The sequence below is a fragment of the Sinocyclocheilus rhinocerous genome, unplaced genomic scaffold (genome assembly GCF_001515625.1).
Source record: "Sinocyclocheilus rhinocerous isolate Xijiao unplaced genomic scaffold, SAMN03320098_v1.1 scaffold755, whole genome shotgun sequence".
Taxonomy (NCBI): Eukaryota; Metazoa; Chordata; class Actinopteri; order Cypriniformes; family Cyprinidae; genus Sinocyclocheilus; species Sinocyclocheilus rhinocerous.
In genome coordinates, this window is record NW_015659385.1 from 365384 (window position 1) to 392731 (window position 27348).

Consider the following 27348-nt stretch of genomic DNA (forward strand, 5'->3'; position numbering starts at 1 on the left):
GGGATTGTACAAGCATAAGGAGGCATTAACATTTGTTTTTGTTATCCCTTGGGATAAGTAGTTTTCATTTGTTTTGTCTGGAGACACTTCAGAATGTGCCCTTGCAACATAAAAACAGACTAAACATTTGAGAAAAGGACAAAGAAACAAAAACATTTCAAACACACATCATTGAAGACAAATACAAACCAAGATGTAAAATATGTAAATAGTAAGGTATTTTGTTATATATTTTTGCAAGATATTGTTTAGGATGAAGAAAGGTCAACAGCATCAAATTTGATGATTACCGTTAGTGGCTTTGCTAGTTTATGACTACAAGTTAATGACTATATTAGACTAAGGTCTTAATGACTATATTAGACTTAGGTCTGTTTAGGATATCTATATTTACATGATATAAAAAGAGTTAACAAGAAATGTTAACTTGTGGTTGCAGTACAGAAAAAAAAGAAAAAGGTGGTGTAAAGCAAGAAATGGAAACAGAAAAAGTCCACACAAAAAAAAAAATAGACCAAATGGTTAGAATGTAGGAAAAAAATATACTCATTAGGCAGTAGGTACCAAGCTGAAATTCTTTGTATTTTCTTTAACACAAAGCATTTCAGGGGTGTCCTTTAGTGCTGAAACTTTGCCCTTACTGTTTTTAAGGTCAAGCTGGTACTGAAGCTAAAAAGAAAAGAGCACAAAGGCAGTCAAAAATGACACAAAAATGCAGCAAGAGAAAACAAAAATGTTCAAAATCATCTAGAGAGAATTGCGATCTAGACAACTACTGTAACTAAGCCAGCATAAGAAATGTATGGCTACTCTTTTCATATCTGCCTCTCATTTATATTTCTCATAGACAAACCGGAAACACAGGGACCAAAGACAACAAAGGATACAAATATCACATTTAAGCTAAGATTAATAAAACAGGAACATAATATGGACCGGCGCAAACCCTTGAAGAAACACTTACAGTGCTGAAGTTCTTCTGGTTCTCACGCACTCTTTGCATCTCAGGAGTGTCCAACACAGGCACATAGTGTGACATGGTCTTTTCAGCCTCCTCTTTGTACTTTTTCTATAGGATAAAATACAAAATTGACAATACTGCGTTGACAGAATTGGCAAAATTGAGTTGTTCATGAGATTACACTTAAATAATCAATATCTGTTATAAAACAGAGGCACTGGATAATAGCTTTAAGACTTATCACTTTCCATTCATAAGGTAAAAAACAGCCTAAAACTTTTTAAAAAGTCTCTTTTTTATCATTTTCAGCAAATAGTCAGTGAAAATAGTGGTGATAACCTACAGAAACTGTTCATTGTCAGCCTCAAGACGTCAAGCTGAAAATATATGAACTGTTACCAAAAGGTGTCTACTGTGTGAATCCCTGATTTGTCTGAATTTGTAATTTTCTACCAACACACATGCAATAAACATTAAAAAAAGAAGCTTCTTAAAGAAGCAAACCTCATACCTGGCTCACAATGTTCCTGATCTGCTGAGCGTGGAGGATGTCAGGGGTGTCAATGACTGTGGTGTATGTGGCTCTGTCATGCTCAGCATTCTGCTTGTACTTGGCCTGGAAAACAAATTCAAAACAAATCCATGTATCAATTAATGTTGAAATGTTGATGCTGATAGTTAAAGGAATCACCTCACAACTCAGGGAAACATTTAAATGATGGGTTGAAGATCATTTGTGTACCTGACTGAGGATTTCTGTGGCATTCCTTGCCCTCAAGAAGTCTGGAGTGTCAGTAGCCAAAGCCAGCATGCCTTTTCCTTTGATCTCTTGCTCCAATGATTTCTTGTACTCTCTCTGCAGGAATTGGGCAGACATTATCATACTCATGTGACCATGTGCATATGTTTGTGTTTATCAGTGATATTGACATTCACACCAAGAATCATTCCTGTGGGCTACAAACACAATAAAAAGCAGCATAAAAACGGCAAAGAATAAGAGGATATTAACATCGGAGGTGTAAACAAAAAATAAAAAAATAAGGGAGGTCATTTAGAACTGAAAGACAAATTGACATTTAGTGGGAGTTCTTTGTGCTTTACCAAACCTGGTTAGATGGCGAACCAAAGGGAGACTCCATTAGCTTGATTAGTTTTTTCATTAGCAAGAGGCAAATGGACTACTTTCTGCCTGATTAGTGTGTTGAGGAGGAAGTGGCGTTGTGGCAGAGGACTGCAGGTAAGATAATATAGCTGAGCTTTAGCCATCCTACCTCACACAGGATCTGAGTAGCATTCTTTGCTCTCAGTAACTCAGGAGTTTCCTCCAGCACTGTAAGCCCTTTACCCTTCACCCCTTCCTCTAGATCCCTCCTGTACTCTTTCTACAAGGCGGAGAAGAACAGAAAGACTGCAGACACATAGCACACACAGACATAGACACAGTACTTGTGCAATACTGCGCTCACTGACATTTCTTCAACGTCACCAAGCATTTGCTCTGGGTTTGAGATAAAGCTTCACATCCAGAATATAATCAAGGTGCATGTTGTCCAGACACCATTAAAATAACTGAGTATAATCTACATAGAGCAAAGGCATTGCCGAGTTTGAAAAGCAACCTGATATAGACATAAACAATGTTCATCAGAAATCTCACAGGCAATAATATTGGCAAAAAACATTGTCTGAGACTCTTTAACATGTACATTCTTTTCATAGCAGCATTCATATGATTTTAAAGACAACCCCAGATCTAAAGCGGTTGAAATAAAATAAAAAATAATAATAAAATAAAATGTTATTTCATGTACATGCTCAGGGTAATCAAGATCTAAAGAGGTAAAATAGATTTAATGTAGGTTTAAAAAAAATTCAAGATATATGATCATAAAAAATTTGACAAACCGTAATAACAGGGTTCCCACACCTTTTGATCAATGACTTGTAATGACATTTCTAGTCAGTCATGAGAAATCATTAAAAATTATTTTAAAGAGATTGCACAATTATGCATTATGAGCCGAGTATAATTTGACTTTTCATGTCTATGACTTGACATGTGCGTGACTTTTTAGAACTTTGTTCATTTCCTTGCCTGGAATCACAATTTCTGAAAACCTGGAAATCCTGGCCTGGAATTAAATTTCCTAATATCTCCAGGTTTTCCATTACTGTGGGAACCTTGTGAAAACAAAGATTAAAAGAAAACACACGCACACACACACACACACACACATAGATGTTGGAAGGGGAAGGGAATTACTGAGAGTGTATTACAGCGGAAGGATGGTTCATGCATACTGACCATAACCTACTCGGGTGTAATGGAAATTCATGTAAGGATTATAACGTGTATGTGGTCTTAGTATTATTACCAGGATGGAAGGAAGAATATATAAAGGCATCATGTTACCTCGCTAACAATTTTCGTGGCGTGTCTGACATGCATCATGGCAGGGGTGAACTCCAACCCAGAGAGGTTCTTTCCTTTCATTGTCATCTCAAAGTCCTTCTTATACTCTTTCTATCCACCGCAAAGATAGAAGAGTGAGAGATACATGAAGCTTCTGGAATACGAGTCCATGGTCACACTGGTTCCTCAGTCAGTGACATTTTTACAGTTCATAATGTTTCGAGTACCTTGACATTCACTTAAACTGCTTTCTCCCATCAGTGTGTTGTATCTACAGTGAAACCTTCAAAACCGCTATAAAACTATGAACACATGACACACCTAAATGCCTACCATAAATCCATGGGTCCTGGTTGGAAATTGTGGTGTCCCAATTACTTACCAGCATTACAATATTTGTATCCACATAAAAGCACAGTATTTGAATTCCACTTAGCATTTCTCATTCATTCACACTGGGTTACAAAGAATACTAGAGCAATATACGCTGTTATTTGTTTTGCACTGAATACAATAAGCTTGGGCAGCAGTATTTACCTGACTCTGCAGATGTTGAGCCTCCTTTGCAGTTACGTAAGTAGGAGTCTCGAAATCCAGCATGGCTTTGCCTCTTTCTCTCTCATATTTCTCCTTATATTTCACCTGTATTCAACAAAAGCCCAAAGGTGAGGAACATACAAATAGAAAAAAAGTTATTGGTTAAGCAAATAATGCTTGTTAAGCAAACACCAAAGCTTTGTTTGCATACTGAATCTTTTTGTACAGTCTGTGCTGTATTTTTTTTTATATTGGATGTCAATTAATCTGCCATATTATGTTTCTAAGCACTGAGACTGAGAATAGAGTTTACTATAGGATTAACAGTGTGGAAAATTCATTAAAATACAATGGATGTTTATGGTGTTTTTACAATATAAAATGTCTGGGGTTTTAATTATGAAGTGGTGTGTTTTTACAGCTTTATTCTTACATCATGTACAAATAAGTCCTTGTAAAGCAGTTTACAGGACAAACTAACCCAAACAAATGAAATGTAAGTGATAAATAAATCTATTATAGCTGCTGGAGACTGACAAGCCTGATGAAATGAAATAAACATGTCCAGTATGTGTAGAATCATTCTTCGTTTCACACACAGAGAAGCAGGTGACGTCAGCTGCGGAAAGCTCTAGAACTGTATGTGACTTACTTGACTCTGCAGCTCTGAGGCCTCTTTGTGGTGAAGCTGCTCAGGTGTGTCGGGTATCATATGGTAGTGACCCCTACTCTCCTCAAACTTCTTCTTGTACTGGTACTAAACAGGAACGGCCAATAAAGCAGCTCAATAAAACAAAATGGAAATCCAGTGCTTCATCTCTCCCATGTTAAAAAGGCCAAAAATGACCAAAAAATTAAAAAGTGGGGACAAAAAAAAAAGAAAAGAAAAGAAGAACGGCTGTCATGTTCATAAAACATGAAGGAGGCCGTATATAGACAATGACACTGATAATGTAATGAGCAAGATGTTGTAAACTTCAAATAATCTAAAGTTAAATAATATCATATATTTCTATATTATATTAAATATTCTAATATCAAAATGGCTAACCTAACCTGCTTCTCCTATAGCATTCAAACTACATACACCAGCACAGACAGTTCTTATTTAGTGCGTTACATCTTTTCTAATTCATCAGATGTAAAGTATGTTTTACCAATAGCAAGGCAAACAATTCCCAAAAAATCTCTTAGACTTTCTTAGATAATGCATGAAGTAATTCCTTCTAGAGTTTTTAAGCTGTTTCCACCAAACTTGACACAGTCCTTCACCCTGTTTTGACTCATTAGGCTTTGTAACCACCTGACAATGCTCTAACAACCAACCAGAATGGCCTAACAACTGTCTAGTAACTGCCTACCAAGCCCCCATAATGCTCAAGCAGAACACATTAGCTATAGAAGTATATAAAGCATATGTAACATCCAAACTTCAAATCTCTCTTTGAACTGTCCAAATATTCAATCTACATATCCTTAAAACTTATTTTCAATCAAACCCTTTACATATTTTTTTTCAAACTGTAAGTAAACTGGAGTAAGACTTGTAACTTACAACTTCAAACAGCCCAAGGTTTTAAACTACATATGGCCTAAATAACCTTATTTGAAGGTTATCCATAAAAATAACCTTTTCAAATCGTTTTTAAATGTTCAGATAAAACTGTGTCAAGCAAACATTCACGGTCTGCTTTGGTAAGCTTTCCGTTTCTAGTCTATATGCACACATTATAATGGAAATAAAAAATGTAGATAGAAAAAAAAGGCATCCAGGGAAAAGTTAATTAAGATTTAGCAGGGAATGTTGTTAAAGGAAAAATGGGGAAAATGAGATGTTAGAGCACTTATAGGCACTAGGCGTGTTAATTAAAAAAAGAAAAAGAAAAAGAAAAAAAAAGAATAGCACTAGGGTCACGTGCGAGCAAAAATGGAGATAGTTAAACTCTAATGCTAGTACTAGTATGTTTAAAATCGGATGACAAGGGTCACTACCAAATGATAGCCTGGAATGAGTAAATAGTTTCAAATGGGAGCTTTCTATAAGGATGAAAGATGGATCTTGTGATATTACATGAAGATGTGTTATTTCACTGTTACAGTGTGTGAGATAAAGCAGTTTTGATGGGAGGGAAATGAAGCCGGCTGTAGAGCTCTTACATCACTGGCCAGCTTGCTAGTGCTCAGGCTGTGCTGCATGGACAGAGACTCCGCCATGTCCGTAACAGGTTTGTGAATCTTCTTCAGATCCCCGTTGTACTTCACCTGCATGATAGATATATGCAAAAATGCACCATGATATGAAACACTCTCAACGTGATATGTGACTGGTAAAAATAGTGTTCATTCAATTTTTTTTAAAAGATTGAAGCACCTCGCTTGCAAGATCATTGGCGTCCTTCAGAGTCTGATAAATCTTGCTGTTCTTCAAATCATACTGTGGTCTCTTTCCTTTCATCTCCTTGTCAAACTTCTCCTTGTACTTCAGCTTTTGAGAGAGGACAGTGACATTGTTAGTTGCTGGTAGTGTTGTATTATCTCCATCCAAATTATTATCTCTGAGCCAAAATGCTTGCGAAAGCACAGAGACATGAATATCAAATGAATCGTTCCATGCAGTCATCAGTGGAAAGAAAGGGACACTGAAAAGAGTCTCGTTACAATAGGGTTTCAGTTGGGTCTAATACAGTATGATTCAGATCATGTTCACACTGTACTAGCCCCAAATGGGAACACCAACATAAAGTTCAGAGCATTCAAAAGCATCACATCAACATATACAATTTGTGGTATTAAAGCTGAAGTGTGTGATTTCTGTCACTAGCATCACTGAACCAATAGAGTGCAATCGTGCCCGTCCATTTTCATCAACAGCCTTGGTTCTGGGAAGTATTTTTCACATTTTATTTTCCCATAGGGATTTAAAAAAAGAGTTATTGCACAACATGAATTTGAAGCAAAAAAAGTATTTGAAAAAATGGACAAAGTTACAAGACTGTGTACTTTGTTGTTGTGATCCTTCATGGGAGTGGGTGGGTGCAGAAAGGTTTCTGAATACTTTGTTTCTGACAACAGAAAATCCTGCCCCAAACTAACACAAATATTTATTTATTTTTTTTTCGTTTTCGAAGATAAACAAAAGTCTTATGGATGGAAGTTTTATGAAAATGAGAGGTGGGTAAAGGATGAAGGAATTAAAATTTTGGGGTAAACCATCCCTTAAAAATGGCCTACTTAAAGAAAAACGACACAATTCAGCTTTAACTGAAGGAAAGGTGGTAAAAAGGTTGAATCTTGTCCCATAGATTCTGAAAAACTCCAGATCTGTGGAGGAATCAAATTTGTGACATCAAGCAAAGAGTGTAACATGTGGAGTGTGTAGACCAAATGATCACTTTCAATACTATACAAAATAAAATCAATCTTCAATTGTGGTAAGTGCGTTTCTGGTCTCTTAAACCTAGCAATGACAGGAATGATTTAGCATTTATTTAATTCTGTACATAATATAACAAATGAATAATAGAGTTGCTTATAATGAATCTGCACACTCCTCAATACAACAGCATGTCAAAGGAATGCAACAGAAAATTGGACACCAGTTCTGACAATTTGAGAGACAAGAGATAAAACAATTTGCATGCTAGACAAATAAAGTGGCAAAGAAATGTGGGCAAAATGCTACTGATTAAAAAAAAAAATCTATGACAAAACTGTGAGTGCTGGCCTATAAGCCTATGCTTGGCAACAAGGCTTGCATGAGAAACACAAAAAGAGACAAAATGAGCAACAAAAAGATGCAAAAAAAAAATGAAATGGGTGGAAATGTAAAACTGAGTGGGCAAAAACACTGAAAACCAACAAAAAACTTGTCTACAGGACCCCAAAATCTTTATCAAATCTTATCAAATTGAGTGCCACTGGAGTTCAACAACTGGGTGAGTCAGAGGGAAAGAGAACATAGACATCAGACAGACAGAGAAGTGCAAATGTCGCCCCCAGGGGCCAGGGACCCTTCTTACATCACTAGTCACGGCACTCATTTTCTTAATGTGACGCATCTGAGGGGTGTCAAATGAGGCAGCACCATGGAGGGATGGCTTTTCCTCCACCTAAAAAGTGCAGTGAAATGGCAGGGTAACATCAATGAGATGGGACAGAACAGTGAAAATGAATTTATGAATGAACAGATGGAAGGATTACAGAGAAAGGAAAGAATCAGGTGGATAGACATGAATAAATACAGCGCAGAGAGAGAACAGTGAGCAGATGAGGATGTACAGATTACAAGAGACACTCAGGGCTCATGAGAGTTAGACAATGACAGTATTAATGCTGATGGGCATGAGAAGCACTGCTGAGGCATTTGAATCTACTACAGTTATTTTTGAGTACTACCGCATAATGATGACATGCAGCTCCCATGATGGTGAAGGTGTAAGGAAATCATTGTCAAAATACATATCCAGCAGCTTCAAACGAAAGCCCTGTGTTCCTTGTGGATAAATACAATTAAAGTCTATGGATTGCTTCGTGTCTAGTGTGGAGGTGCGAATGGTATTACCTGACTGGTCAGTTGGGACACCTCAGTGGCCAGGGTGATATCAGGACGGCCGAGCAGCGTTCCACCACGGCTGGCCTCCTGGCGAGCCTTATCACGGTATCCGATCTACAAGAACAGTTTTTGCAACCATTACTACCTACTATTACAACAATGCATGCGTTTTGTCAAGACTTTACTACAGAGGATTGCATACTAAAAGGAACAGTTCACCCAAAAATAAATTTTTTTATCATTATTTACTTCCATGTGGTTCAAAACCCATAAGACTTTTGTTCTTCATTGAAACACAAATATTTTAGGGAAACCTGAGAGATTTCTGACCCTCCATTGAAAGTCCATTCCCCTTTAAAAACTTTTAAAACATTTTAAAAAGTACATATAATAAAGAGATCGTAAAAATAATCCATATGCTTCTTAATTCAAGTCTTTAGAAAAGATACAATCGTTTTATATAATAATAACATATTTAATGTATGTTTTTAATCACATATAAACATGACAAACATAAATCTTGTCGCTTTGTGTGCAAGAACCAATAAGGTTTGTTCTTGGGTGTCAAGCAAGCACAGCTGAGCTGCCGTTGACCATATATGGGTGTTTTATATATGTGAATGAAAGTTTTATGTGTTTGGAATGACATAAGGCAGGCTGAGTAATTGAACAGAATTTGAACTGTCCCTTTAAAGTGTCCCTCACCTCACTGACGAGCTTAGCAGCTTGAGTGGCTTTCCTGATGTCTGGGCGGTCAGCAACCGGAGTGTACGTCAGCTTGGCTTTAGCCTCCTGCTTATAGGCGATCTATACAAAAAGAGATGTGGGATTTACAACAATCTCTGTCTGAGACTATTATTTGAGGCAGATACTTGTTAGTTCCTTACATTGCTTTGGTTCTTGGCCACTTCCATGGCATGTTGCACATCAGGAGGAGCAATCATTTGGTTGTAATTAGACTTGCCTTTCTCCTTCTCAAACTTCTGCTTGTACAATTTCTGTGAAAAGATCATGTGAGATTATGATTGGCAATCTCAATCGCTACAAATGAGATTTAATGTAATTAAATGTAATTTAATGTAATAAAGGGGTGAAAACGGAGTATTTAGACTTACAGCACTTGTGATTTTGGCAACCTCTTTGCTGTGGGCAGTCTCCCGGGTTTCAGCAAGAGTGGTGAAGCCGCCTGACTGGAGATCCTTTTTGCTGGCCTCCTTGTATCTGGTCTGCAGAAAAAGTTGTAAAACAAAAATGCTGTTCAAAAACGGTGCTTTAATTAATCTACACACATTACAACATTACATTGTGCCTTACCTCAGACACACGTTTAGCCACTGATTTAGCATGAAGGATTTGAGGAGTGTCATGGACAGCAATGTACTGGCCTTTGGTCTTTTCATACTTCTCCTTGTATTTCACCTGAAGAACCGTGACATTTTTATTAGTTTAACTAGTCACATTTTGTATGTTGATTCTCAAAATTGGAAAACGTATATGGAAAATGGCACTCACATCGCTGGCAAGCTCAGAGTTCTGCTTAGCCAGAATGGTGTATTTATCATCAGTAACAGACATTACACAGCCCTTCAACATTTCCTTATCGTACTTGTACTCAACCTGTGAATTACAAACAAATCAATTCATTAATCTGAAAAATGGCTTATGGATAGATGCACACAAACTTACATGCAACAGAGAACATGCAATATGCAGATGGACAAAAGATGAAATTTTCTTTTATTGATGCTTCTGTTTATATAAAAAAAATCACATTAAACATTGGCATTTTGACTAAATGTATTTTAAGGCAAAACTATTTATTTTATTAAATATTTTAATGACTTAATTTAACCGATGCATCGTTTTTTTCATTGTAAAATAATAACCTGATTCAAAGAAACTAGAGGAAAACACCACCATGACATCTTAAAGTAGGGCAGACCAGGCTAATTATCACACGTCTTACTCCACTGAATACAGTTTAGGGTAAAACGTGTGACATCTTGCCCCCACAAACTGTGACGATTTGCCCTGACCTGACATTTATGAAAACATCCTTAGACTAACATAGCTTAACTTTCAGTTAAAATCTACCTCTCTTATATAGCTGACTTGCATGAATGCCAGCTTGGTAATACTGTGTCATAGTGCCAGTCTCTCCTACATACAGCCTGTATACTGAAACATTGCTTTACCTGTTTTTCCTAGCAAAATCAATGGAGTTATGGAAAGTGATCAGTGGATCTGTTTTAAAAGCAGGGTATGGTAGAAAATCCAAACTATTGATAGTTAAAGGCTGCATATGACCATTAAAGGTGAAGTTAGGAGTGCATTGATGAAAAGATGAGATTTGTATGGGGAATGGAGGACTACCAATGGGCAGATGGTTACCTTACTCCACATGCCAGAGTTGTACATTGCAACAAGAATGTCAGGACGGAGCAGCTCATTGCAGCCACTCTTGAGTAACTCCTTGGCCTTGAATTTATATTTTCCCTGTCCATTGAGAAAACACACAGATGCACAAATCATGCCACAAGTGAAGACAGAGCCAGAAAGTGGCTACTGAAGTCCAGATAGAGTTGCTCAGTTCCAAACTGTGTACTCCAGATAAGGGATTTCAAAAGAGTAACCTTAACTCATGACCCAACAACCAAACTGTTCAGATGAAGCAATATCTGGAGCACACAGATTTGGTCCAAGCTATGTACACTCAAAAAAGTCCTGTTTGGGTTTTGGAACACAAGCAGACACCTAAATCATGGGAGAGAAAGAGACACGATCGAGAGACATTGAAGCCATGCGACAGAGCCATCCAGTGGATCGGAGACGACCTCATGCTCGGGCCCCTGTGGCAGGCGATGGACCTGTAGGGAGCGGCTGGAGCTGGTGGCTTTACCTGACTCATCTTGCTGGCCTCCTTAGCCAAGATGTTTCTAGGATCATCTACAACTACGGTGTACTTATCCTTAGACTTCTCATAGCTGGCACGGTAGGACCTCTGCTCAGGATTTCAAAACAGGAGTTAAAGAGAACTGCCTCGAAAGCAGTAAAGATAAGCACTCATTCAGAGGAGAAAATATGTCATAACAGGTAAACTCTGAACTCTGAAATCTTAGTAAAGATATGACTTAAAGGGGAAAAAATTACATATAAACGTAACAGACATCAATTTGAGATGGTAATATACATTGGAACGGGCATGATCCAAGACGGGAGTGTGTGATTCTGGGGTGAAGAAGGCCCTCTCCTTGGATGCCAGATCAATGTACTGGAACTGTGAAGAGTCACAATATTTTTATGGTGAATATCTACTTTTCTCCAATGGATTGAGAAAATCTACCAGGTAAGAAATTTAAATACTTCTTACAAGTAATGGAATGCTGTTTTGCATTATTTTTGTTGAAAAAATAGATATAAAACAAATATTTTTGTGCCCATGACAATAGGATCATTTACAGTAGCTCTTTTTTCCTTTTATATTAAGTGACTAACAGCAGAGGTTACTGTGTTACTCGCAGCATCATATTAGCCAGTCTCATTCTCTAACAGAAAATGTTACAAAAATTAGGAAACGTTGTTTTGTTTTCATCATATGAATGCCTAATGCAAAGAATATTCCACATACAGTGTGTGTCAGCATATGAACTAGAACTAGTCAAATTCTAATGGTAATTTTTCTAAAGGTGAAAGTTGATAAAAGACACATTAAGGCTGAAATACACATTAGGCATCATACACTTTTCAACTTTGTAAATGGTTAAAGAGAAAAAATGGGCATCATTCACTAAATGAATGAGGATCACACTACCAGATTTTCAAGTCATTTTGAACACAACAAACTTACACAGAAATATGTGCTTGCTGCTAGGAGATGCTTGACAAATAAAAATAATACAATGGTATGCATTCTAAAATCAGCTCAAAATATCAAATATGTTTGATATCCTAAGTCTGTGGTTTGTATATCTTTGATTGGAAATCGCTTTTGTAAGTTATGTCAGCGAGGGTCAGACTGTCATTTGTAAAATTTACCACCCATTTAATTCTGAACCCTGAGTATGATTTCTTAATTCGACACATTATAACAAGTCATTATTTACATTTAATTGTGTTTAGGGCTGAAAGTGACTTACATGGTTGGTCAGACTCTGTGCCCACTTGGCTCTCTTAATTTCCAGGCCATCCACAGTGGTGGTGCATTTTGTCATTTCCTTATTGCCCTCAGCTCGGTACACAATCTGTGGACGGAAACAGATAAAGAGACATTTAAGAATGTGAATAGGCTTTAAAACAGGAGTGAGATGTCAGGCCTGAGGTCGATATAAAACCACTCACATTACTCATGTGGGTCTTGAGTTCAGTCACACGCTTGTACTCTGGTGTGTCCAGGACTACACTGAAGTTGGAAAAGTTCTTCTTGGCATCAACCTCATATGATTTCTAGAAAATAAATAAAAAAATCCTGATTAGTACCAAAAATAATCAGAATGAACCATTATGAGTGAAATATGACCTGCATGATAAGTGAATGAATAATTACTCTGAACTTGGTGATCTCACGGATTCGGACCATCTCAGGAGAGTCTGCCATAAAGCAGCCAATGCCTCTCAGCCAATGCAAATCCTCTTTATATTTCAGCTGCAGAAGATATAAACACAGTTAACATACCTGCAAATGTCAAGGTGGGAAATGCTATGCATGCATCTCTTGCAGTATGCCACAGTAAATTTGGGTGCATGTAGTATGGGTGACACCTACATCGCTGTTCATCTCTTTGACATGGAAGCAATGCATCAGCTCTGGGGTGATGGGCATGGGCAGAAGAGTTCCTCTAGTGTTGTAGTACTTCTCCTTATAGCACAGCTGTAGAGGGAAATGAACCGTTATTAGGGCATCAAATAATTCTGTGGGTGTAGCATGTGAGACAGAACTCATGTTTCATAATAAAGACATACTTACATCACTGATTGCTTGTTGAGTGGCCTTAACCTGCCGGATCTCAGGTGTGTCATACTCAGAGTGGATCTTGTCCTTTTCCTTCTCATATTTCTCACGATACAGTCGCTATGACAAAAAGAAACCTAGTTAATATCCCTGTTTGTGATAAAGTTTACATTTCCAAAGTGAAACGCGTTATATTTATCTTGGACTTACTTGGTTGGTGACCTTGTTAGCCTTCCTTATGGAGACAAAGTTGACACCTTCAGGACCTAGTTTGTAGCTCCTGGCTTTCATCAGCTCATAGGCTTCCTTGTACTTCATCTACAGACATTGGAACATCAGATGAGATGCATTCATAACATTTAATCTCTTTTTTTATTTTGAAAACTGAGGTGTTCTCATACATTGCTGGTGATGATGCTGTTGGCCTTGGCCTGTTTGTTTAGGGGAGTGTCGTAGGGCAGAGAGTAACCAGTGGGCATAAACATCTTATTGGCCTCTTTGTAGAAGTTCTGAAAGAAAGAATGGAAGTGATGTGAAGCATACATCAACGGAGAGATCAGTACACGTTATTATGTATTGGTAAGAGGCATCATACGTCGCTCTGGATGTAGTTGGCTTGACGGGCCCTTTCAGTATCGACAGTCACAGCAGGAGCGGTGTTTTTACCCATGACGTTTGTGACGTAGTCATGATGGTAGTTAAGCTGTTGACAGAAAGTACATTAGTTAGAAGGTTCTGCTTCAATCAAATTGCAGTAAAAGCCCTTTAATTTATGTTCGATTCATGTTTTTGAGGAGATACCTCGCTCAAGTTCTTAGCACTCTGCTTGCACGTTTCATAGACGGGGGTATCCGTGACCACAGTGTAGTCCTTGAAGTGCTCGATTCCCTTAGCTCTGTAAAGATTCTGAAAGAGAACAGCACACAGGAGAAGAAGTCAACATGAGAGGATTGGGAAGGAGTAAACGGAAAGAAAATTAAATGAGACTTACTTCGCTCTGCAGCTTCATAGATTGCTTACAACGAAGAATCTCAGGAGTGTCCCAAGCATAGCAGCCAATACCCTTCAACCAGTTGAGGTCATCTTTGTAGAAGATCTGAAATGAGATGCAATGTGAAGGCTACAGCTACCAAGAGACCTCAAACCAGTAAGACATGACAGTACACAAAAATTTGAAGCGTGTTTGGAGGTACAGGTATAACTCACGTCGCTCAGTTGCTCGTTGACCTTGCGGGCGTGCACGTACACCTGCATGTCAGGCAGGCAGATCCACTGGTGCAGATATTTACGGTAGTCAACCCCACTGACAGTCTTCTGAGTACTGCGTGCGGATACAATGTCAAGCATGTCGGGAGGTACATGGACCTTTGCCTTGGTCTTCTCATATTTGTCTTTGTACAAGCGCTAATGGAAAAAGTGTTACAAAGAAGTTTGAATTATGTTGACATTTAGTAAGTTACAAAACTGGACCTCAGCTGACGCTTTACTCACATCCAGAACCAGTTTTCCAGCTTTGATACATCTTGCAGTAGCGGGGTCATCCTCAAGACACTTAGGCAGGCTGTACAGGGTCTTGAACTTCTCATAATCTTCCTTGTATTTAACCTACAGAAACCAAAGAAGGTGTAATGTCACAGTAATTAGATTGTTCTCTTTCTATGGAGGCAAGAATTGGAGAAGAGACTGGTGAAGAGACTCACATTGCTCAGGACAACCTTCTGTTGTTTGGCATGGACTAAGGCATGGGAATCGTGAGGGATGCTGTAGCTCTTGGCCTTGATCTTGTCCCAAGCTGCAGAATAGGCTTTCTAAATGTACACAAAGATATTTCAGAAACTGGGACAACAAATAAAACCAGTAACACAGCATTTTAGAGGTTTTCACGCAGGCTTACGGTGCTGTAGATCTCCTTCAGGTTAAAGCATCTTGCGTAGTCACAGGTGTCCAGAACAGTGGTGTAAATGTGTTTCTCCTTATGATATGCCTCTCTGTAGTTCAACTGTGGATAAAACACAAAATATGCAGCATATTACCAAGTGAACTCAAAAGTACTGTGCTCTTAATAATACTCAAGTATTTCAGTGAGCAATTCATGGCAGATTATGGGAGTTCTAACCTCGCTGGCCCAAGTGTGGCCCAGAACAGCAGTCACATATACAGGTGTGTCTGTCACAATGGAGTAGTTGTTCCATTCCTTCTTGCCTTCTGCCTTATATTTAATCTGTGTGGAAACAAACATTAAACCTTCAAACAGGTGGAAACATAATGTCTCTTCATTGTCAATGGCTAGATGAGTCGCAAAAATGTTACTCACATCACTCTGAAGCTCATATGACTTCTTGGCACGCACAATCTCGGGAGTATCCCAGACGTAACAGCCAACACCCTTCATCCAGTTCAGGTCATCTTTGTAGAACACCTGCCAGAGAGAAATTAGTCAAATGTAGCCATTCAACAAACCTGACCCAGTGTAAATATCACTGTAACCATAACCTACATCACTCAAGATCTCATTGGCCTTGCGTGCACGGATGGCATCGTTTTGATCAGGGTGGCATGTCCACTGGTGCAGGTATGTACGGTATAGCACATCAGTCAGGATTTCCTGGCATTTCTTGGCAACCACGTGGCTGATCATATCAGCAGGAATGTGGAGCTTAGTTTTGGTTTCATTGTAGGCTTTGTGGTAGTCTCTCTGTAGGACAGATAAAAAAAGTCTGGTTAATGAGGAATTAAAATATAAACTATACAAGTGAATAAAGAACAGCAACCTTAGAACTCAGGCATAGTAATAATAAAAACAACTCACCAGATTCTTCATTTTCTCCATTTGGCCAGAGCGAACCACCTCAGGGAAGTCAACCAGTGTTGAAGCCAAGTAGTGGCCTTTGGCCTTCTCATGAGCATCAAGGTACTTATACTGCAGTATTTTAATACAAGAAACAATTGTTTACACCACTTAAAAAACAGTGGTGTTTTTAACAGTGTTTGAAGCAACAACAAAAAAATCAACAGGGGTATCATTAATACTTATTCATTTTTGATACTTACATTACTGATCATGTCTCTGGTCTTCTTGGCTTGTTGTACTGGTATATATTTATGATTCAGCTGGTAGCCAGTGGCTTTGCTCTCATCCCAGTCGACTTTGTACAATTTCTAGAATAACAACAGCAAAAACCTTCTAAATATAATGTATCACATAAATAAAATGCAAATACATACAAATAAGTCTGGAATGGGCATTGTTACCTCACTGATCATCTTTGCGACCTCTCTAGAGTGAGCCAGCTGTGGTGTATCCTCAGATCCGATGTAGTGGCCCTTCTCCAGGTTAAATGATTCTTTGTACTTCAGCTGATTAACAACAGAAAGATCGACATAATAGATAAGTTAACATCTTCACACCAGTTTGTCCCTATGAAGCCGAAAATGCCCAAATCTGAGACACACTTACATCACTGAGGTTAAAGGCGTTAACCTTTGCAAGAACAACCTCAGGGCGATCCACAATGTGGGTAAATCTGCCAAAGTTTTCCATAGCATCCTTCTTGTAAAGTCTCTGCATGGGGAAAAGAAACAGGCATTGTTGTAAGACAATGGAGGTTTGTATTATAAGTGAGAATTTGCGGGGGGAAAAAACTGTCTGGTCAAACTTACATCATTCATAATTTCCTGGGCTTTTCGGACTTTGACATGATCCACACAATCAGCAGCCACCCAGCCACAACCACGTAACCATTCCAGATCTGCTTTGTAGACATTCTGGAGGAAGAGTATTATATTAAATTCAGAGCAGTCAAATCAGCGATCTTCTAAAACAAACAAAACTTTACCTTCATTCTCATATTTGAATAAACAAGAATAATTTTGATTTGAAAACCTCTTTAACCAATACTTACGTCACTGGCTAAGTCATACGCTTTACGGGCCTGAATGACATCATTCTGATCAGGCAAGCATGTCCACTGGTGCAGGAGAGTTCTGTACTTGTCATCATTGACTTGGATCTGGCACTTCTTTGCATGTTCAAATGCCAGCATGTCCACTGGAAGGTTGAATTTAGTTTTGGACCTGTTGAAGTCCTTCTTGTAAAGAGCATCACTAGCAATCCTAGCTGAGTTCAAGGCCAGCATGAGCAGTGGATCATCCTGGACGCTCAGGGCTCCAATGTGATGACCAACTTGCTTACGATAACCAGCCTTGTACTTGTACTGCAAAAAAGATGATAATTTATTTGTGAGCATGAATAAAATTAAAGTGAAATGGGTTTAGGTATAGTTTTATATATTTACTTACATTACTCTGTACTTTAGTGGTCTGGATGCATTGTTTAATTGGAACTGCATCTCCGGGCATGAAGTATGATGTGGCCTTGGTCTTGTCCCAGTTTTTGGTGTAGAAGTGCTACAAGTGGTGTTTAAAATGGCCTTTCTGTTAGTACTCACCTTTAAGCAATCATTACAGAAAACATTTATTTCTCAAAAAGAAAATCGCATTACCGGGTGGTACATTTTGGACACTTCCCTGGCTGTAGCCAAAACTGGAGAGTCTGTCAGCGTGTATTTAATCTTGTCCTGGTGCCAGGCCTCACGGTACTTAGTCTGAGAAGAAAAAATAAAAAGGATACTTAGAGAACAGTCATATCTGAAAACCACACATGAAACTAATGTCGTAGGGGTGACAACATTTCAATGGAGAGAACATGATTTTGTCAACGAAATATTCTGTAATAGGTATGTTGTTTAATAGTAATAGTAAGAGCAATAGCAATGGTAATAGTAACTATGAGAAACACAAGGCTTATTATACTCACATTTATACATCTACTGTTAAAATAAACTTTTATTTCATTTTTTCAGTTTTATTTCTCATTTATTTTTATAGTTTTAAAAATGACTTTTAAAATGATTTTATTTTGCATATGTAATGCACTTTGAATTACTGTAATGACGTGTACTTTTAATTAAAACTAAAATATTTATATATTATGTTGAAATGATTAGACAAAGTAGACTATGCTTTTATCCAAAGCAACTTACAATTTCAGGTTTGTTAGAAAGCTAGATTAGGTAACAAATGCCTTGGTTTAAGGTTGCATTTAATCACATGTTTGAAGTGTGCCCTGAAAATCTCCTACTATCCATTCACTATTACGAAGGAAATTAAATAATATGGCTTATAAACCAAAGTTTTAGTTTATACATTTGTGTATGGAAACTGCTTAAAAATAACCTTATAATACTGTCTGATTATCTCTTTTCATATAATTACAGTTTTGAATGACTGGATGATAGTATAATATATGTCTTCTTGCTTACCTCATTGAGCACATCAGCAGCATTTTTGGAGAGCACAAAGTCAATTCTTTCAATTGGTGTTGTATATTTCTGCTCATCCAGTTTCACACGGTAGCCTCTCTGTGAATCAGAAAAAAATCAGCAATTCATTACATTTCTACATACAGTAGAAATAATTATAGTACTTCTACTGGTAGAAGTACTGGTAGAAGCAATTACAATATACAGTGCCAAATGACTTACTTCAGACAGAATCTTTTGGGCATTCCTCACTTTGATGACTTCAACAGACTCATGGGGAATCCATCCACATCCCCTGAGCCACTCCAAGTCAGCCTTGTACACAGCCTAAACATCAAAAACAATCAAATGAAACAATGTCTTGCACTCTATTTTGTAGATTTAAAAAAAACAAACAATCAAAGCTCAACTTACATCACTACGCAGATCATAGACCTTCCTGGCCTGGACAACATCGTTGGAGTCGGGCAGGCAGGTCCAGTTGTGCAGGTACGTTCTGTAGTTGGCATCATTAACTTGGATTTGGCACTTCTTGGCCAGCTCAAGAGACAGCAGGTCCACTGGGAGGTGGAACTTGGTCTTGGACTTGTTGAAGTCCTTCTTGTAAAGAGCATCACTAGCAATCCTAGCTGAGTTCAAGGCCAGCATGAGCAGAGGATCATCTTGGACACTGCGGGCTCCAATGTGATGACCAACTTGCTTACGATAACCAGCCTTGTACTTGTACTATTTAAAAGAAAGAGCGGTTTAAGGCATAAATAAGTTAGTTCCATGGAATGTTTTGTTCACTTTCAGATGCTATAATTCAAAATACTCACATCACTGGCATAACTTGGATCTGGCACTTCTTGGCCAGCTCAAGAGACAGCAGGTCCACTGGGAGGTGGAACTTGGTCTTGGACTTGTTGAAGTCCTTCTTGTAAAGAGCATCACTAGCAATCCTAGCTGAGTTCAAGGCCAGCATGAGCAGAGGATCATCTTGGACACTGCGGGCTCCAATGTGATGACCAACTTGCTTACGATAACCAGCCTTGTACTTGTACTGCATTTAAAAGACGATCAAATCGGTTGTAAGTATTACTCTTAAATAGCAGAAAGGAGATTTAAAAGCCAAAATGTAAGATCTTTCACAATATAAGAGAGATTCAGAAAACCGACAGAAAAAACATGACTTTGTGATGTCTTACGTCACTAGCTATATCTCTGGATGCTTTAGCCTTGATCACAGACACGGCATCCTCTTTGATGTGGTATGCCTTCGCCTTTGTAGCATCCCAGCTTTTGGAATACATTTTCTGCAACAGGACAAAAAAGGTGGAAATTCAAAACACAATAATTTAATAGCATAACAAGCTCACAAAACAGAATTCATTTGAGTAATACTCAGCAATCTTGCATGTGACTTTGCTTACATTGCTGACAGCAATGGCATTGGCTCTGGACAACTCGATGGCAGGTGTATCTGGCATGATGTGGATAGATGTCTTATCTTTGTCCCATGCTTCTCTGTATTTTCTCTGTGAACAAAATCATAATTCAAATAATAAAGAAAAATTAAAGGCACACATTGATGCAAAAATAAAAAAGACAGCTATTACATTCATTTAGCACAATTTTACATAATAATAATAATAATTTCTTTCAAAAATGAGAAATTTTGATTAGTAATTCACTGCAATTAAAATAAAAAATATATTTTCACCCGATGTTTGTGCTATTCATTTCCATGCTTATTAGAGCAACTGTCTTCAACCTTAGTTTAGCTGTAATTTGAACATTAACATTTGAGTACCAATGAAAAGGAAAGGCAATAATCTTACATCGCTGAGGATGTCAGCATTTTGCTTGGCTAGGACAATAACAGGCAGGTCCACAGCACTGGTGAACTTGACTGTGCTGGGAAGCTGGCGGTACAGTTTCTCATTAAGGATAGCCTGAGCATTCTTGGCTTTGACGACGTCAATGGATCCTTGCGTCATCCAGCCACATCCACGGATCCACTCAAGATCAGCTTTGTACACAGCCTAGTTTGAAAGTTTACCAAAAAAAAAGGTATTCATGTAGTAACATAACAAACCAATGTAAACAGCACAGTGTGTCAAACAGGGCATATACGTACATCACTGCGGAGGTCATAGACCTTCCTGGCCTGGACGACGTCATTGGAGTCGGGCAGGCAGGTCCAGTTGTGCAGGTAGGTTCTGTAGTTGGCATCATTGACCTGGATCTGGCACTTCTTGGCCAACTCAAGAGACAGCAGGTCCACTGGGAGGTTGAACTTGGTCTTGGATTTGTTGAAATCTTTCTTGTAGAGAAGATCACTAGCAATCTTGCCTGAGTTCAAGGCCAGCATGGTCAAGGGATCATCATGGATGCTGAGGGCTCCAATGTGGTGCCCTTGCTGCTTCCTGTATCCAGCTTTGTACTTGTACTGCAAGGTTTTAATACATAAAAGAAATTTGAGCACTATCGCTTAACAGTGTGTGCCTAATTTATTAGGTAAGATCCACACTGAGACTTACATCACTAATGATGTCTCTGGATGCCTTGGCAGATTTCACTGCGACAGCATCCTTAGGCAGGAAGTAGCCCTTCTTAAGGCTGTTCTCATAGTCTTGACGGTAATATTTCTGCAAAGAACACGATGAAGCAACACATACCGATTTAACAGGATTAAAAACTAAACTAGTGTGCATTTATTTCTGATTTAGTGGTCACTATAAAACAGTGCTGCATTACTTACGATGCTTGTGTTTAGTTTGTTTTGTTTTCCAAGAACAATCTCAGGTGTGTCTGGCATGACATGGATATGAATCTTCTCCTTATTCCAGGCATCAAAATATGCATTCTGCAATGCAATAATAATGAAGACAAAAAGTTAAGACACATTCACCTCTGGTCTACAAAATCTCAGCCCGCAACAGTGATTTCAAACAGCAATTTATTTTTACCTTTTAAACAGATTAGTAAAATTTTCTAGGAAAATAATACCTTGTCCATGATCTTGGCATTAGCTTGGGCAAGAGCAAAAGGTACGGCATCTGTCTTGCTTGTATACTTGAAGTTGCTTGGATGCTGTCGGTACTTCCTTTCACTCAAAATCTCAGCAGCCTTTTTAGCCTTCTCTACATCAACTGAGCCTATGGGTACCCATCCTGTACCTCTGATCCATTCCATATCAGCCTTATACACAGCCTGATGGCAGAAAATACATGAGAAACAGTAAAACAATGCTGGTAGTATACGGTAGGTCTATTTATTATGGTTACAAATTAAAATTCCACAGAAACTCACATCACTCTGAAGATCGTAGACCTTCCTGGCCTGGACAACATCATTGGAGTCGGGCAGGCAGGTCCAGTTGTGCAGGTAGGTTCTGTAGTTGGCGTCATTAACTTGGATCTGGCACTTCTTGGCCAGCTCAAGAGACAGCAGGTCCACTGGGAGGTGGAACTTGGTCTTGGACTTGTTGAAGTCTTTCTTGTAAAGAGCATCACTAGCAATCCTAGCTGAGTTCAATGCCAGCACGATCAGAGGATCATCTTGGACACTGAGGGCCCCGATGTGATGACCAACTTGCTTACGATAACCAGCCTTGTACTTGTACTGTGAAAAATCCATTAAAACATTCATTACAGTCTGATAAGTAAACCGTAATCACATGCTGGGGCCAATAAGGAAAAAAAACTTACATTACTAGCAATGACACATGATGCTTTAGTTTTAAAGATGGCTTCTATTTATATTTATGCAATCAAATAGAAAATGCATCAGTGAGCTTGTAATATAAGCAAATGTTAAGAAGGTATATACACACATCACTAATAATGTCTCTGGATGCTTTAGCAGCTTTGATGGCGACAGCATCAGGTTTGAGGTCGTAGCCTTTCCTGAAGATGTCCTCAACTGCTTGTCTGTACAGTTTCTGAAAGCACAATTTTTATTTCTTTTTTTAAGTGAAATAATGAATAGGAATAATCTTGGAAATCAAACAGAATGCATGAATTTGAGATGTTTAGTTTACCAACTAAAACAAATATATAATGAAGAAAGAACAATCATTCGAGAAGTGATACTTACCCTACTATTGTTCATTGCATTAGCACTTGAAAGCACAATCTCTGGGGTATCAGCAGGGATATGGATCTTGACCTTGTCACTCTCCCATGCTGCATGGTATTGATGCTAAAATGGAAAAAAAGGTTTTAGTGACAATTTCAATACTGTGAGAGTTGTTATTGTGGAACATTAAAACATCCTGCAATGAATCAAAATGAACATAAAAAGAATCATTTATACAAAGTAATATATATCACAATTTTTGTAGTAATTGATATTGTCACTAAATTGTTCTCCAGAGATTTTGTTGACAGTTTAGTTGGATTCCAGTCATGTGACTTTTTTTATTCAACTAACCTGATCCATAATTTGGGCATTTGCCTTGGCAAGCACCAAAGGCATGGACTGCATGTCTTGTGTATATTTAAATGTGTCTGGTTTCTGTCTGTAGAGCCGATCACTAAGGATCTCAGCTGCTTTCTTTGCTTTCAGGACATCAAGCGAGCCAATCGGTACCCATCCTACACCGGTCATAAACTCCATGTCTGCTTTGTACACAGCCTGAGATGGAGAAGAAATGTGACTTTTCAGAACTATACAGTTCATATATAATTAAAAAATCTAAATCTGTACAAATATTTAAATGACATTTTAGTTTTACAAACGTACATCGCTACGCAGGTCATACACTTTTCTGGCCTGGACAACATCGTTGGAGTCGGGCAGGCAGGTCCAATTGTGCAGGTAGGTTCTGTAGTTGGCATCATTAACTTGGATCTGGCACTTCTTGGCCAGCTCAAGAGACAGCAGGTCCACTGGGAGGTGGAACTTGGTCTTGGACTTGTTGAAGTCCTTCTTGTAAAGAGCATCACTAGCAATCCTAGCTGAGTTCAATGCCAGCATGAGCAGAGGATCATCCTGGACACTGTGGGCTCCAATGTGATGGCCAACTTGCTTACGATAACCAGCCTTGTACTTGTACTAAAATGTTTTAAAAGGGTTTCAGAAGGTAATTGTGCACAGTAAAGTGTGTATGACACAAACCATGTTCTAATAAGCACTCACATCACTGATGATATCCCTGGAAGCCTTAGCTGCTTTGATAGCAATTGCATCACCACGCAAATCATAGCCCTTCTTCTTAGATTCTTCGTTGGCAAGTTTATACCTTTTCTAAAAATAGAAAATATTTTACAAAGTGCGTCGTTACTACAGATTTAAAGAGTTTTAGGGAAAAAAAAATAAACATTTTCAGACATATACATACCTCACTGTAGTTTATATTGTTCTGCTTTGCCAACAGAACTTCCATACAGTCAGGCATATGGAAGCCTTAGCTGCTTTGATAGCAATTGCATCACCACGCAAATCATAGCCCTTCTTCTTAGATTCTTCGTTGGCAAGTTTATATCTTTTCTAAAAATAGAAAATATTTTACAAAGTGCGTCGTTACTACAGATTTAAAGAAAAAAAATAAACATTTTCAGACATATACATACCTCACTGTAGTTTATATTGTTCTGCTTTGCCAACAGAACTTCCATACAGTCAGGCATAACATGGATTTTGGTTTTATCCTTGTCCCAGGCTTCAGTATAAAGTTTCTATAATAGTTGATTAAAATTAGATGTCAAATGTTTAAACCTTTAAGCTATTTGTGACGGTTCTTGTGTTGAGAAACCTAATGAACAGATTTACCTTGTTGATATTAGAAGCATTATTTTTAGCTAAAACTATTGGCATGTCTTCAGTTGTAAGGGTGAACTTGAAGTTGCTTGGGTGTTGGCGGTACTTCCTTTCACTCAGGACTTCTCCCGCCTTTTTCACTTTCTCGACATCTACTGAACCAATGGGAACCCATCCGATTCCTTGAAGCCATTTCAGATCAGCCTTGTACACCGCCTAAATGGTCATGCAAAAAATAATGAAAAATTTAAAATAACTATAAAAAGAAACAATACAAGTCAAGAGGACTTTCAGCAGACTTACGTCACTCTGGAGGTCATAAACTTGTCTGGCCTGAACAACATCACTGGAGTCGGGCAGGCAGGTCCAGTTGTGCAGGTAGGTTCTGTAGTTGGCATCATTGACCTGGATCTGGTTCTTCTTGGCCAACTCAAAAGATAACATGTCTACTGGGAGGTGGAACTTGGTCTTAGACTTGTTGAAGTCCTTCTTGTAAAGAGCATCACTAGCAATCCTAGCTGAGTTCAAGGCCAGCATGATCAGAGGATCATCCTGGATGCTCAGGGCTCCAATGTGATGGCCAACTTGCTTACGATAACCAGTCTTGTACTTGTACTACAGTTGAAGGATTAAAGAACAATAAGAATGGATAAAACTCAAAATAAGCATTTTGACACATTCTGGACCATGAACTATAAGACTATGAATGAAGAACAAAAGAAGAGAGCACTCACATCACTGATAATATCCCGAGAGGCTTTAGCTGCTTTAATAGAAATGGCATCACCACGCATGTCATAGCCTTTCTTTTTGGACTCCTCATTGGCAAGCTTGTATTGTTTCTGGAGTAGGATTAAGTAGACAAGGAAATATGAGGAAAAACAAATATAACTTCCCATCTTCAAATTGAGACTTGAAATGAATGACCCACCACACTGTAGTTAACTTTGTTCTGTTTAGCAAGCACAATCTCCATTGTATCTGGCATGACGTGGATCTTGGTCTTATCCTTTTCCCAAGCATCGACATAGCTTTTCTATAATGTAAGAAAAAATTAAAATAAATATATATATATGCAAATTATCTTTACAAATTACATTGGAAAAGAGAAGAAAATTATGCTATTGATCAAAGCAGGCTACCTTGTTCATGATGTTTGCATTGGCTTTGGCCAAGACCAGTGGCATGTCTTCGGTTGTGCAAGTGAACTTGAAGTTGCTTGGGTGCTGACGATACTTCCTTTCATTTAGGATTTCTCCAGCCTTTTTCACTTTCTCAACATCAACCGAACCAATGGGAACCCATCCGAGACCTTGAAGCCATTTTAAATCAGCTTTGTACACAGCCTGAGAACATAGCTTTTCTATAATGTAAGAAAAAATAAAAATAAATATATATATATATGCAAATTATCTTTACAAATTACATTGGAAAAGAGAAGAAAATTATGCTATTGATCAAAGCAGGCTACCTTGTTCATGATGTTTGCATTGGCTTTGGCCAAGACCAGTGGCATGTCTTCGGTTGTGCAAGTGAACTTGAAGTTGCTTGGGTGCTGACGATACTTCCTTTCATTTAGGATTTCTCCAGCCTTTTTCACTTTCTCAACATCAACCGAACCAATGGGAACCCATCCGAGACCTTGAAGCCATTTTAAATCAGCTTTGTACACAGCCTGAGAACAAAAATATCATAATAATTAGCATTAAGTAGTGAACCAATATGTCTCTATAAACTAGGTATTTGAAACATGGAGATCTTACTTCCCAAATCCTGAATGTAGCATGTCTACATGTAGCATACTTACGTCACTCTGGAGGTCATAGACTTGTCTGGCCTGGACAACATCGTTGGAGTCGGGCAGGCAGGTCCAGTTGTGCAGGTAAGTTCTGTAGTTGGCGTCATTAACTTGGATCTGGCACTTCTTGGCCAACTCAAGAGACAGCAGGTCTACTGGGAGGTGGAACTTGGTCTTGGACTTGTTGAAGTCTTTCTTGTAAAGAGCATCACTAGCAATCTTAGCTGAGTTCAAGGCCAGCATGAGCAGAGGATCATCCTGGATGCTCAGGGCTCCAATGTGATGACCAACTTGCTTACGATAACCAGTCTTGTACTTGTACTACAGTTGAAGGATTAAAGAACAATAAAAATAGTTAAAAATCGAAATGAACATTTTTAAATATTCTGGACCATAAACTATGAGACTATGAATGAAGAACAAAGGAAGAGAGTGCTCACATCACTGATGATATCCCTAGAGGCTTTAGCTGCTTTTATAGGAATGGCATCACCACGCATGTCATAGCCTTTCTTTTTGGACTCCTCATTGGCAAGCTTGTATTGTTTCTGGAGTAGGATTAAGTAGACAAGGAAATATGAGGAAAAACAAATATAACTTCCCATCTTCAAATTGAGACTTGAAATGAATGACCCACCACACTGTAGTTAACTTTGTTCTGTTTAGCAAGCACAATCTCCATTGTATCTGGCATGACGTGGATCTTGGTCTTATCCTTTTCCCAAGCATCGACATAGCTTTTCTATAATGTAAGAAAAAATTAAAATAAATATATATATATGCAAATTATCTTTACAAATTACATTGGAAAAGAGAAGAAAATTATGCTATTGATCAAAGCAGGCTACCTTGTTCATGATGTTTGCATTGGCTTTGGCCAAGACCAGTGGCATGTCTTCGGTTGTGCAAGTGAACTTGAAGTTGCTTGGGTGCTGACGATACTTCCTTTCATTTAGGATTTCTCCAGCCTTTTTCACTTTCTCAACATCAACCGAACCAATGGGAACCCATCCGAGACCTTGAAGCCATTTTAAATCAGCTTTGTACACAGCCTGAGAACAAAAATATCA

The 27348-nt window shown here is 38.4% G+C and overlaps 1 protein-coding gene across 1 annotated transcript in view; it reads right to left on the bottom strand.

Annotated features, from left to right (window-relative positions):
- The window catches only part of LOC107723644 (nebulin-like), a 61583-nt gene that overhangs the window by 8605 nt on the left and 25630 nt on the right, over nt 1-27348 (bottom strand). The window contains 71 exon segments of the mRNA XM_016532353.1: nt 565-669; nt 965-1069; nt 1473-1577; nt 1704-1817; nt 2236-2346; nt 3378-3488; nt 3915-4019; nt 4567-4671; nt 6072-6176; nt 6286-6399; nt 8476-8580; nt 9172-9273; nt 9354-9464; nt 9582-9692; nt 9781-9885; nt 9979-10083; nt 10858-10962; nt 11366-11467; nt 11657-11743; nt 12603-12707; nt 12805-12909; nt 13010-13108; nt 13229-13333; nt 13430-13534; nt 13625-13732; nt 13816-13923; nt 14010-14117; nt 14216-14320; nt 14406-14510; nt 14621-14818; nt 14906-15019; nt 15115-15222; nt 15309-15413; nt 15531-15635; nt 15729-15833; nt 15912-16109; nt 16224-16334; nt 16466-16573; nt 16667-16771; nt 16872-16976; nt 17075-17179; nt 17317-17628; nt 17714-17821; nt 17917-18018; nt 18736-18834; nt 18958-19062; nt 19150-19461; nt 19559-19777; nt 19923-20030; nt 20148-20252; nt 20556-20759; nt 20855-21166; nt 21258-21365; nt 21479-21583; nt 21727-21930; nt 22030-22341; nt 22553-22660; nt 22816-22920; nt 23152-23355; nt 23464-23775; nt 23860-23967; nt 24294-24398; nt 24493-24696; nt 24784-25095; nt 25215-25322; nt 25412-25516; nt 25952-26155; nt 26288-26599; nt 26719-26826; nt 26916-27020; nt 27127-27330. Of these exon segments, the coding sequence (XP_016387839.1) occupies nt 565-669; nt 965-1069; nt 1473-1577; nt 1704-1817; nt 2236-2346; nt 3378-3488; nt 3915-4019; nt 4567-4671; nt 6072-6176; nt 6286-6399; nt 8476-8580; nt 9172-9273; nt 9354-9464; nt 9582-9692; nt 9781-9885; nt 9979-10083; nt 10858-10962; nt 11366-11467; nt 11657-11743; nt 12603-12707; nt 12805-12909; nt 13010-13108; nt 13229-13333; nt 13430-13534; nt 13625-13732; nt 13816-13923; nt 14010-14117; nt 14216-14320; nt 14406-14510; nt 14621-14818; nt 14906-15019; nt 15115-15222; nt 15309-15413; nt 15531-15635; nt 15729-15833; nt 15912-16109; nt 16224-16334; nt 16466-16573; nt 16667-16771; nt 16872-16976; nt 17075-17179; nt 17317-17628; nt 17714-17821; nt 17917-18018; nt 18736-18834; nt 18958-19062; nt 19150-19461; nt 19559-19777; nt 19923-20030; nt 20148-20252; nt 20556-20759; nt 20855-21166; nt 21258-21365; nt 21479-21583; nt 21727-21930; nt 22030-22341; nt 22553-22660; nt 22816-22920; nt 23152-23355; nt 23464-23775; nt 23860-23967; nt 24294-24398; nt 24493-24696; nt 24784-25095; nt 25215-25322; nt 25412-25516; nt 25952-26155; nt 26288-26599; nt 26719-26826; nt 26916-27020; nt 27127-27330 (9852 nt within the window).